Here is a 13503-nt window from a genome sequence, read left to right as displayed (position 1 = left end):
AAGTTACATGTAAAGAACATGGTCTGAAATATTACTACCAAGGAGTGACATTGAGGCCCTTCTGACAAGAAATAGGTCTTTCAAAATTCACTGAAATACTTGTAGAGCTTTTGAACCTCCGGGTGTTAAGAAAATATGATATATTTCAATTCAGAACATCTTTGGTGATATAAGTGTTGAAAGATGAAAGCCTAGAGAAAGTTATATCTCCTAAAAGTAAGGCCAATAGATTTTTAAGAGGATAGAAAATTATATGATGTTCATATGCACTCACAGAGAGGACAACTGATCTATTTTTAAGTATTAGTATTCTCTTATAGGATTTTATAACTCTGGATCATAAAGACCTTCTGATTCATTAATTATATAGTGATTCTTTTTCTTTTGTAAAGCTTTCTACTGTAGTACACCAGAATCCCCACCTCATGGATACATTATCAGTCAGACAGGTGGACAACTTAATAGTGTAGTCCGCTGGGCATGTGATCGAGGATTCCGACTTGTTGGAAAAAGCAGTGCGGTGTGCAGAAAGTCTTCCTATGGGTATCATGTGTGGGATGCACCGGTTCCTGCTTGTCAAGGTGAAGTATATTATCCCAGTGTGGACGAACACATTAGTAAAAATTAACCCCATTTAACTTTCTTATTCATTCAATGAAACTTCCAAAATATAAATATTCAGGAGCATATTATAGATGCCTCTTGTGGAAATAAGGCTTAAAAATGCAAAATGATAAATTTGAGGAGAAAAAAACATTGTTTTGTAATTCTCACTTGTTTTGTGATTTATGCGTTCATTCTATCCACTTATGTACCTACTTTACTCAGACATCTACCATTCCCATGACTTTGTTATCAGAAAATGATAGACCCAGAGCTGGAGATTATTTTGGAGTCTGCAGAGAAGAGAGGATTAGAGTGGGAAAGTTCCCCGAAGACTTCCACCCTGTATTTGCAAAAATGCGTTTTCAGAGCAGCACATTTAAAAGAGGAAAATGTAACCAACCACCATGTTATTTTTTTCTTCATTGTTTAGCTAACTCAACAGAGATATATGTCTTTCATCTGTATTTTGCTAAGGCACTGCCAGAGTGTTGTATCCTGCTACAGCAAACAGAATGGCAAGCTTCTTAATCAACTAATGACACATTTTAGAGCTTTGGAGTATGTCTTGTTGTCAAAATGTAGTTGAGTCTTTCAACTAGGTAGTCATAAAGACAAATTCAACATCAGTTAAAGGAGAAAATCTATAATATCATTGGACTTTGAAAAATTACAAATATTTAACATATTACATTATTTCATCAGTTGAAATTTAATTTTATATTTGACTTATTCTACCAATCATGAGGATGTATATATAACAACTATGAATCCTCACACTGAAAAGCATAGACTACTCTCAGTTAATAAATAATGGGTCTTAACTAAAATCTACTTATTGGAGACAATTTATAATAAACAATAAAATATTAAAGAAATAGATTAAATTTAAAATTAAATAATAGCAATTTTAAATGAGCAGAGAATAAATACTACTAGATGCCACAAATGGCTTCTTTTACGTATTCAACTGCAATTTCTAATTCATGAATAGACAGCTCTCATAGGGATGCATAAATAAATGAAAAAAATCAAAGATCTATTGTTTCCTTTTTATGTTGATGCAGGAAATGGTAATTCCTTATTAGAATTCTAGGAAGCATCATAACCTTAGTGGACTAAAAATATTGAAGCCATTAACATCATACAGAATAGGTATAGTTTAATAAACTATCAAAACATCTGTTTTCCTTTGACCAATGACTACCAGAAGTAGTAAATTTCCCAGAACTGGTTTTAGAAATAATCTCTGATCTCCTGACTTCAGAATCATGGGAATTTAAAACATATAAAATAACCTCTAAATTGAACATATTTTAAATAAACATTAAGATTCTGTGAACTTTGAACTATTACATTTCAGTTGTGTAAGGATTGTTAATATATTTTAATATATATAGAATATCTAATAATCTTTATATATAGTAATCTTTATTGAAAATAATTAACTCATGGTTAAAATAAAAGTATCCTGAACTTTCTAAAATTTTGAAATTGCTTTGTGGAGTCAGTGCTGTAATTTCCCTGTGTTTTTTTTTTTGGTATATGACATATATGGAATCTTTTTTTCATTGTTCTTGATTTAATATTATCCTTCAATTAGGTAAATTGAAATCCAGTTTAAAAAGATGTTTGGCATAGTAAAATGACAAAATATTTATAATTTAAGGAGCCATTTCCAAAGCAGTCTTTGGTCATCATTGAAACAATTTTAAAAGATTATGTATTTCACAAAAATGTTGTATGTGCCCTACCTGTGTTTAGACACATGCTAATTAAAATGAACTGGTTAAATGTCATTGGGAAGAGCTGTTCACATAATGCAAATGTTTGTTTTGTTCCAGATTTGTTTTATACTTGAGTTGCTTTATACACTCTCCTATATATTTACTTGAGCTACAGGTAACACAATGTGAGCAGAGTTAAAGGTAGAAAACCTAGTCTGCTATCTCTACTCAGGTTTGAGAATGTGTTTTATTTCTTTGTTTATACACCTAATAATCACTCATTGATTTCCCTCTGCCTTTCAGCAACTGAACTGTTCCCATCCCACTATATAACTGAGTATTGCACTGACACTTTGTATTCCCTGCCTCACTTTTAATTTCTATTTTTTGAGAGTTCTGTAAAGACACCTTCTTGACAACCACTCAGTGATGATGGTTCTTCTGACTTCAGCTTGTTTTCTTTTTATAGCTGAGAAGTTAAATTGTAAGCTATCTTCAGCACAGTTGTCCTATCATTTTAGTATGTCCTTTTTTTTCTTTTCTAAAATGTAGCCATTTTGTACTAACCTAATAAATGGAACATATACTGTTTAAAGTATATTTCCTTTCTACTTGGATCTAAGTTCAATCTTCACTACTTCAAAAATGTAGTTTTTATTTTAAAAACCAGTAAATATGCAATCTTTGGTAGGGGTTCATTGGAGAGAATGCTTAATACAAATTGAAATTCCCAAAATTATTAAGTAGAAATAGAAGCACTGCTTTAGCAGACATCAGGGAACCATTTACATTTGCAACACTATGTTAGAGGATCTGTAATTAGATAGCAGGAATGAGAACATAATTGTATGAAACTGTTTATATAATTCATTAAGTCAGTATTACTGCTTTTTTGTTCATAATTTGGAGGTTTTAAAATTGCAAAAGATATTCACCAGTAGGGAGTCTGTCATTTAGTTTTGAGAATTCCATATAGATTTCATAAAGAATTTTTTATACTTGATAGTCAATTCACATTGATTAATTACAATTAAACACCTAAATGGTAGGTTTGTAAGACAAATAGAATTTTAGGTTGAAATGGGAGATAGGTAAATAGAACACAACATTTGTATCTATTTAAACTAAACTCATATCTTTCTGTTCTTGATTTGTTTTGATAAGAATAATAAATTTACAAGTCTAGAATCTCCTATATGGACTGTGTAAGACTAGATAATTGAGAATTCATAAATTTTCTGATTTTCCTGAGATGATAGTACCTCCAACTGGTTCTGGGGCTGCACCCATATTCAAATATATTTCTCTTTCTGCAGAGATATGTATAAATATTTAGATATATCTAAATGTTATATAAAGGTACAAATCACCTTAATTTTTTAAGGATTTTGCTGCCAAATATATTCTTTGACAGCTTTTTTTTCTTTTTGGAGATGCAAATTGTGTACTTGTAGAGCAAAGATAGAAAAACAATTGGTCTTAGGGGATTTCTATATAGTAATTCGAATTTTTAAGATGTGAAAATATAAGTAATGAACTATTTAAATATAAATTTTTATCATAATTATCATAATATGATAAAACTAGTTTTCACCTATATCAGATTCATTGTATATGACAATCAAGACAAGCTAAGACATGACATTCCAGTGAGATGCAGGAAGATCCATACTAGGTTTTAAGACAGTAAGGCTTGGCCCTATATTCACTAAAGTTCTCCATATGCATGATATTCTATGGTGGTGCTCAAGCACATAGAGTTTGGCTGAACCTAAGATAAAGCAATAACCAACTTCCATGTAAAATAAATCTATTTTTTAATTCCTGGACAAAGTCCTTATAATCTTGAATAATGATCCTTCCAATTGAACTGCCCATACTTGCTATGTGGTAGTCCAGTCATGGGTTAGCAATAGATATACTCTGTTTACCTGACATGTGTTCTCATATAATTTATATGAATGCTAATAACTATGCACATGCTGACAAGAAACTAAGGAAGTGAGAAGTAAAGCATTAGCAATGTATCGATTTACCGATTTAAAACATTCAATAGGATTTTGAAATAAATTACTTAAAAAGTTATGGTTCACAAAGGCTTTTTTGGGGAGATACTTTGAAATTGTTTCACAGGAATTAATGAAACCCCAAAGAATCATATATGCTTTATAGTTTAGTCTTCTCCAATAAGTTTTCTTCTGTTTCTGTGATTTTGTATGTATGTGTTTATTCTAGCAATTTCCTGTGGGATTCCTAAAGCACCAACAAATGGAGGAATACTAACGACAGACTACTTGGTAGGAACCCGAGTTACCTATTTTTGTAATGATGGATATAGATTGTCATCTAAGGAACTTACCACTGCTGTGTGTCAATCAGATGGAACTTGGAGCAATCATAACAAAACCCCTCGCTGTGTTGGTATGTGTGTTAAGGAAATTTCATCAGTTGTGTTTCTATCGGCATTTTACATGATTTGAAATTTTATATATTCTTCAAATTTTAGAATTAATCCCTGAAATGATGTGTGATATCTAAGAGGCAGATAAAAGTTATTTAATCTGTATTGTACTGTGAAGAACTGGAAGACAGAATGATGAATTTTCACTCATTTTTGTTAACTCTAGAACATTTATGTAAAAAATTCAAGTGACTTTTCATTTATATAACAAAGTTTCACTTACTTTGTGAAAAGTCAACCATAAATCAACATGTATTTTCAAATTGGAAAAATTGTTTTTAAGTTTTTAAACTTTGTATTCATAAAACTGTGTATCAATATATTTAGCTCTGATTTTTATAAGGATAAATGATGTTGTTGAGATGATCCATAATTTTTGACTTTGTCAGCATTCCTCAGGTTACTTAGATTTGAAATATTCCCCATTGCTGTCACTACTCCTTTAATTGGTAAATGAATATTATATAATATAACATAATAGAAAATATTTCTGATAAAATATTTGGTAGCAAAAGATTGGAACATGTCATTTTAAATAAAGCCTTTGATTTTTCTCTATACTTCAGTTATTTCTACTGATTTAGTACTAACATATCAAGGTAGCTGTAATTTCATTTAAAAAGAGGGTTGTTAAATTTTTTGCACTCTTAACAAAGGTGTCTAATAAAACTTTAACTTACCTTATGTTGAGCAAGTTTTGAATTAACCGAAGTTTATGTTACAGCTGTTGCATAAAAAGCCCATTCTCATAAACAAATTTCCTCAAAATATAGTCCCTCCAAAACTTCTGGAGAAATGAGAGAGTAGGTTGTTTCCAATCTTGTCTATTGTGACTAATGCTGCAATGAACATGAGATTACAGCTATTTCTTGAAGATCCCAATTTCATTACCTTTGGGTATATATCCAAAGTGGAATTGCCAGATCATATAATAGTTCTATTTTTAATTTTTTGATGAGCCTTTATATTGACCATATATATGTATTCCATAATGGTTGTACCAGTTTACCAGTTATATTCCCACCACTTGTACAAGGGTTTCCTTTTTCCACCTCCTTTCAAAGAAACCTCATTAAAGCTAGGAAAAAAGGAGAAAAGAATACTTTTATATCTACTTCAAACAAGAGACACAATTTCAACAATGTAATATCATTGGAACAATTCATAACTAGAATTTATTTCATGCCTTCCTATACCTAGGAATAAATTTGGATATGATAATCTAAAAATGTTTTTAAAGAAATAAAAGAGTAGAGGTAGGCAGTAATAGGGGTACCAGGCAGAAAGAATATTTATGAAGCCTTTGAAGTGTGAAATAGCAGGACATAGTCAAGAACTGCCAGCAGTACCACAGAGCTGGGGAAGTGGAAAAGATTAACACAGAAAAGAAATAAAAACAAATGCTAAGAGACCTCATATTGCACAGTTATGAATGAACTACAGCAGTGGTGATATAAGGATGGATAAGACATGAAGTATAGTTAGGAAGTGGAACAGACATGACTGACTTATTAGCCTTTATGTTCTTATTTTTGTATAGTTGTTACATGTCCAAGCATCAATTCCTTTACTTTGGAACATGGAAGATGGCGAATTGTGAATGGCTCCCATTATGAATACAAAACCAAGGTTGTTTTCAGCTGTGACCCTGGTTATCATGGACTAGGCCCTGCTTCTATTGAATGCCTTCCTAATGGTACTTGGAGTTGGAGAAATGAAAGACCATATTGCCAAAGTAAGTATACATGTTGCTAAACTTATTTCATAAGCCTTCCTTGGTGACTAGATTGATCACTTCCTTTTCCAAACACAGTAGAGCAATAAAGAGTATAATTAAAAGGGTCATTTATTCTCATTATGTTTTAAAATTTTCTAATTATTTTTTGTATTTGCAATGCTTATGAAAAAAAGCATAGGCTTTGGATTCAGAAATCCTGTATTTGGATTCTAAGTCTATCATTTACTACAACTATAGGATGTTTATTGTATACTTACAATTTACCAGCAGGTGCTTTTAGCCCTTTACCTGTATTATTTCATTTATTCTTTAATTTCCATTGTAGTAGTGAAAAGTAGTTGGTATTATTGTATTTATTTTATCAAAAGGAAACTGAGCCTCAGAATTATTCATTGTGCATAAGTCACAGAGCATATAAATGGTGGAGAAGGGAATTCAACCCATGCAGTCTAACTCCCATCTTTTGTTACTGTTATATAATGTATTCTTTCTCATACCAAATTTCTTAAACTAGAAAATTATGACACCTATCTCATAGTTATTACAGAGTTTTATTGGTATGACATGTTGAAAATATCAGTTAGAATCTGATTCACAGCAGGAACTCAACAAATATTTAATAAATCAAATTGGACACACTGTCATTCTCTTTCCATGCATTCTTATAAATGACCAGAGTTTAATGTAGATAATATAATTATACATGGGATATTCACATGAAATATCTTAAACTCCCTTTGAACTTCCTTCACTACATTTATTGAGTTTTTACTTTGTGTCAGGAACTATACTACTGTGAAAATTAATTATTTTAATTTGTGTCCAACACAACTCTATGGTATTTATGGCAGAAATACTTAAAATTTATAAAGTAAACTAATAAGGGAATCATAAGTATAAATGAGATTATGAAGACTAAGAAGTATAACATAGCAGGCAACTGTCTGTGTGTAATAAGTACACAAGTACCTAGCATAATTTTACTTACAAACATTCAATTCTGCAATTTATTTTCCTAATCTCCATATAAACGTAGAAATTTGGGGGTTGCATTTGTTATAAGACAATCGAATTGTATGAATTAAAATCTCAGTAATAGATATCTAAATTATATTAGGTAGTCTCAAAATATGGCATCTATAGTTGTAAATTTTTGCCCTATTCTTTTGAGTTTTCTTCCAGATCTTTCTGTTTCCAGTCTGACTGTTCTTCCAGTATAATTTCATTACAAAGGCACATGGGTTAGGGATATCCCAATGAGCTAGAAAAAAAATTATCTACAACAGAAACATTAATGAGATATTCAACAAATGTTTGTTTTTTTTGTGCATGATACTCTCTTATGTAGAAAGGTTTAATTGATACATAAGATCAGGTTCCTGCATACAGGTAAGAATGGGGGAAAGATAAGGTATCTAAATAATTCAGTTCACTGAGAAAATGGCAAAGAAGTAATTTTTCTGATCTTCCATTTATTCATCTTTTAAATTGTTAGTATTCATATGTAATAAATATAATAGTTGTCTTAAAGGATTGTTGGGGGATTAGTTCAAAACCATCAGAACATTTAAAATTTTATGTGCAACTATTTAAAATTTGCAAATATTCTATTTGTCTATCTAATGGCTACCTAAAGCCTAGGACTGAAAGCCAGAACTGGAGCTAGAGTAAAGTACTCCGGGCTGGTGTTTGAGTATTGGATTCTGGAGGTAGACTGCTGGGCTTAATATTTACAGGTTTTCTTACGTGATTAAAGTTATTTCTATGTGCCCATGTCCTAGTACATACAGTTCACATAAGGACTGCACATACCTCATGAAGTTGTTTTGAGAATTATATTAAGTTAAAGTGCTAGGAATGCTGGTACAAAGTAAGCCCTCAATAAACACTATCCATTACTGTCTTTATTCTAGAGAGACATTTCATTTGTAGTTTTTAAATATGAAGTAGTCATAAGAGCTGGTTTTTCGAATGACCTAGCAAGTCAGTCTCTCTTTTTCATTGTTTTAAACCTATAAACAAAATGTGAAATATAATTATATCTAATGGTTCCTGTGAGAATCAAATGATATTTCACTTGTAAAGCTCATTACAAACTGTAGAGTTCTCAAGAAAATTAATTGTAATTACTCTCATGTTAGCATTATCTTAGGAAATGAGGAAACTTTGGCCCAGGTAAGTCAAAGGGATTGTCCGATGTCACTTGATAAGTCAGTGAAATATTTTGAACTAATGAATTATGCTGCTTTTATTCCTGTGATATTTTAATTTTTTTTTTGCAGTACAACCTGCTGAGTGAACAGGTTGGCTAAGGAAAAAAATTCAAAGGAAACAGCATGTCACTGTCACTTTTAATGCTTTATGGGAACTCAAGAGGATAAGTTTTAAATTATGCCATCCATTTTCTCTGCATTTTCACACTCAAGTCAACCATGTTTTACAAATGTCAATTTCAACTGTAATTATGTCAAATTATAGAGATTTCAAATGTAGAGGTTTTGTTACAAGTGACTTTGTTTTTAAGCTCTTTTCCTTTTTTATTGTTTTTAAGTTATTTCCTGTGGCGATCTACCTACACCTCCAAACGGAAATAAGATTGGAACTCAAACTTCGTATGGCTCAACAGCCATCTTCACCTGCGATTCAGGTTTCATGCTCGTGGGTTCCGCTGTACGGGAATGCCTTTCTTCAGGCCTTTGGAGTGGATCTGAAACCAGATGCCTAGGTACAGATTTTTAAATGATTTTAAACAAATTTATCTTCCCCTCTCTGAAAAGGAGGCAGTGTTCATAATATGAGATGATAACTTATATTCCCCATTAAGGATGCTAAACACCAGAAAATACTTAACTTTAAAAATGTCTCATGGTAAAAGAGCTATTTAATATAACTCTTAATCAACTAGTATGCCAAATAAGAATCTGTCATTAAGGAAAAACACATTTTCATCCAGTCATAGTGAACATAAAAAGGTGAAAACTAATTGCTGAAAATTATGCCTACACACTCAACTGGATGAAGTGCTATAGCAGTTAATTCATTCTAACCCATAGTCAATTCTCCTTTCACCTATTTGCTTAAGGAAATGACTAAAGGAGAAAAACAATTTCCACATTTATGTATCTTTTTTTATCTATCCATCTATCTATTTATTTATTTAATATGAAATATCTTTCTCCTTTTTTATTTCATAAAATTTCAGCATGTGTAATCTCACTTTGTAGTAAAACTTAAAAAAATATTTCAAAACTTATTTTAGGCAAATAGGATTTTCCCCCACCTTAGGGTTTTCTTTGAATTCATTATATAAAGTGTTAGGTAAAGTGAACTAGCTAGTCCTTCTTACCCCTCCTCTTTATTTTTAAAAGAATGTTATGATTTAAGCTTTCTCTCTTTTTCAAAGACTTCAATAATTTCTTTAATGTTAAAAGAACAGTAAGATTTATGCTTTATTTTTCTCTAATAATGGTTTAAAGAAATGACAGCAAATATTAAATTAGATATAATGAAAATTGTTCTAATAATTATTCACTTGAATGTTGAGAATAAGGAATAATCTTTTTGTTTACTAATATAAAAATTACTACTCTAAACAAGAGTGTTGCTAAATTTATCCAATGCTTTGTCTCTAAAATTTTTACTACTTAAGAATATGACACTTGACAGAAAATTCTAAACTGTAGCATTTTAAATACATATTATTTTGCTAGTAACTTGAAAATATTCCTAGTAATAAAGTCATTATTTGAATCATTCCTTTTTTTCCCTTTCAGGCATATTTGTTAATACGTATACTTGGAAACCTAGCAACACTGGTTTCTTTATAAGAGCACATATATTTGGAAATTTGTATTAACATATGATCTAATAATCAAATAAAATATTTCTTAACAGTTCCTAAACTGATACTGGTTATGCTGATTTCAGTTACAGATTGCCTAGTTTATTTATAAATGTGAAAATGTATTTGTAAACTCAAATACTGAGGTTTACACACTTGGAGTCAGTGGGTGGCCCATATGGTAGAATCTAATTTCCTGGAAAATATCTCAAAAATACATGAGTCAAGAGTTTATCTGTGGCCTTGATGGGGAAATAAGAGCTCTGTGTCTGTTTAGTTTGCTTTACCGTGGTTTGCAAACTCCCACTTTTTAAAATCTCTAACTACCCAGTCTAATTCCCAAAAACTGGGTCATAATTGAACCTCACACTAGTTCATGATTAAGGGTCTGAGGGACTTCATCAAAGGGTGAGGGTTCCCTCAGTTTCAATTTCAGACAGTATAGTCTTAACATCTACTGTAAATTCAAAAGGATGTTGGCAGAAGGAAATAACTGCCAAACAAGCAAATCCTAGAATCTTATACTTAGAACTGACCTGGAGGATTCATGTAGTCCAGTCTTTCTCATATTTGAAAACCATTTGTCCCTATAGCCCTAAACACTTTGGACTTGGAATGGTCACTAGAATGTGCTTATGTTTCTCTAAAATAAATACATTTCCCCCCAGTCCCATAGCATATTATGAATATTTTTCAGTTTTTCAATTGAAATACTTGACAGCCAACACCATATGCCCACACCACCTAGGTTCTACAATTAGCATTTTGTCATATTGGTCAATCACATAATCTGTCCATCCTTCCAGGCCTCTATCAGTCCATCAATTCATTTTATGTTTTGATCCATTTTGAAGTAAATAACAGAATTCACTGTATACTTCATAGTACAGTACACTTCATTGTTAAACATTTCAGCATATGTATCTTACCATTCTCACTTCTTTTTTTACTGTGGCAAAATATATATACAATGAAGTGCACAAATCATAAATATAGTGTTAGATGAGCTTTGACCAGTATGTGCACCTGTGTAACTCAGACCACTCTGTATTTGTAGAGCATTGCTCAGGGAAAAGTTCCCCGTGGCCTTTCACAGTCCCACCATGCTTCATAACTGTTCTAATTTTTTTTCACCGTATCAGTTCACCCTATTCTAGAAATTCATAGGAATGGAATCCTAAAATATGTACTCCTCTGTGTAAGGCTTCTTTCATTCTCTTTCATACTTGTTGCTTTTCCATGATTTGTGTTTTTTATTGCTGAGTAGAATGCCAATACATGAATATGCCACATGTTAGCCATTCCCCTGTTGAAGGACAATGGAGCTCTATCCATTTTGGAGCTATGAAGAGTTAAGCAGCAATGAATATTCATGTGAAAGTCTTTTGTGGGCATATGAATTCATTTTTCTTGGATCTTCAGCAATAAAATTCCTTAGATTTCTGGTTGTCCCACATTTCCTCTGGCAAGTGGTATAATCAGTCTTTTACTTTTATCCATTCTGTTGAGTGCATAAAGGTATCTTACAAGATTTTAATTTAATTATTGTTATAGTATAGTTTCTTGGACTTGTTGGCCGTTTGTACATTTTCCTTTGGGAAATGATGAAATATCTTTTATATTCCCTTTTACTATGAACTATGAGAGTTCATTATGTATTCTGGCTGCAAAGCCTTCATTAGTATGTGTTTTATGGATATTTTCTCTTAGCCTGTGACTTGCCTGTTCATTTCCTAGTGGTGTCTTTTGATGAGCAGAAGTTTTAAGTTTTGGTAAAGTCTATCTTATCTTTCATTTTTTTCCCCATTCTGTTACTACTTTCTCTGTCTTGTTTTGGAAACCTTTGTTCAGACATAAGACTCAAAGATTTTCTCCCATGTTTTCTTCTAGAAGTTTTAGTTTTTAGTCTCACTTTTTCATCTATGATTTGCCTTTAGTTTGTTGTTATATGAAATATGAAATATGAAGTAAGGTTGAGATTTTTTATTTTTCTGAAAGGGTATCTGGCACTATTGAATATCTTGAAATTTTGTATAGAAGTTCTTCAAATTTGTTCTTAATTTTCAAGATAACTTTGGATACCTTGCAATTTCACATAAGTTTTAGAATTAACCTGTCCATTTTTATTTTAAAAAGTCTGGTAGGTCTGTGATCAGGCATGTATAGATTATTTAGGGAAAATTGGCATCTAACAATACTGAGTCTTCCAATTCAAGAACATATATATTTAGTATGTTAATTTATTTACATCTTAAATTTTTTTAATAACAATATTTTATATTATCATAGTTTATAGGTGTGTATTGCTAAACTTATTCTCCAGAATATTTAATGTGTTTACACTATTTTAAGTGGAATTGTTCATTTTTTAAGATACACTTTCCAGTTGTTTACTGATAGTATATAAAAATATAATTATTTAAAATATTTATCTTATATCTTATACCTGGCTAAATTCACTTATTAGTTTTAGGATTTTCTTAAAATAAATTTTATATTAAATAATAATAATATTTTCTACATATACATCACCTAAACGTAAAATAGATTTACTCTTTTGTTTCCCAAAAGTCTGCTTTTTCTTTCTTCCTTTGTATTAATAATGTATTGCACTAGTTAGTGGCAATCAAGCATTGTTGAGTAGAACTAGTGCAAGTGGACACCCTTGTCTTGCCCCACATACAGGAAACAATTCAGTATTTCACCTGTAAATATACTGTTAGCTGGAGGGTTTTCTTAGATGTCTCTTGGTGTTCTAATACTCATTTTTGAACAACAAGCAATGCTGTGGACAGTAGCTCAGTGTTCTACAGTTCAGCTCAGTTCTGACACTTTCTACCCAGAGATAGCATCAGATTATGCAGGTTAAGGGCTCAGTTCAAGGCTGTCTGTCCCCAAACCCATCATCAGATGCACATTGGAAGCCCAGGTTTGGCACCTGTGCTTCTGACTGACTGGCTGTATATCAGAGGCTCCCACAACCCATCCTTGGACTTTATTAATTTGCTAGAGCAGCTCACAAAACTCAGAGAACCATTTTACTTTCTAGAACACCAGTTTGTTACAAAAGGAACAGCCAAATGTTAGAGATATGTTTAGGACAGAGTACGTGAGAAGGGCGTGGAGCTGCCAC

The 13503-nt window shown here is 31.6% G+C and overlaps 1 protein-coding gene across 5 annotated transcripts in view; it reads left to right on the top strand.

Moving 5' to 3' along the window:
- Window positions 1-13503, top strand: part of CSMD3 (CUB and Sushi multiple domains 3) — a 1174595-nt gene that overhangs the window by 1084307 nt on the left and 76785 nt on the right. For all 5 annotated transcript variants that reach the window (XM_073229983.1, XM_073229982.1, XM_073229981.1 and 2 more), the window contains 4 exons: window positions 393-581; window positions 4566-4751; window positions 6332-6526; window positions 9081-9254. In XM_073229983.1, the coding sequence (XP_073086084.1) occupies window positions 393-581; window positions 4566-4751; window positions 6332-6526; window positions 9081-9254 (744 nt within the window). The remainder of the gene's footprint in view (window positions 1-392; window positions 582-4565; window positions 4752-6331; window positions 6527-9080; window positions 9255-13503) is intronic.

This window comes from Manis javanica, chromosome 2 (genome assembly GCF_040802235.1).
Source record: "Manis javanica isolate MJ-LG chromosome 2, MJ_LKY, whole genome shotgun sequence".
NCBI lineage: Eukaryota > Metazoa > Chordata > Mammalia > Pholidota > Manidae > Manis > Manis javanica.
This window is presented reverse-complemented; position numbering and strand designations above follow the sequence as displayed.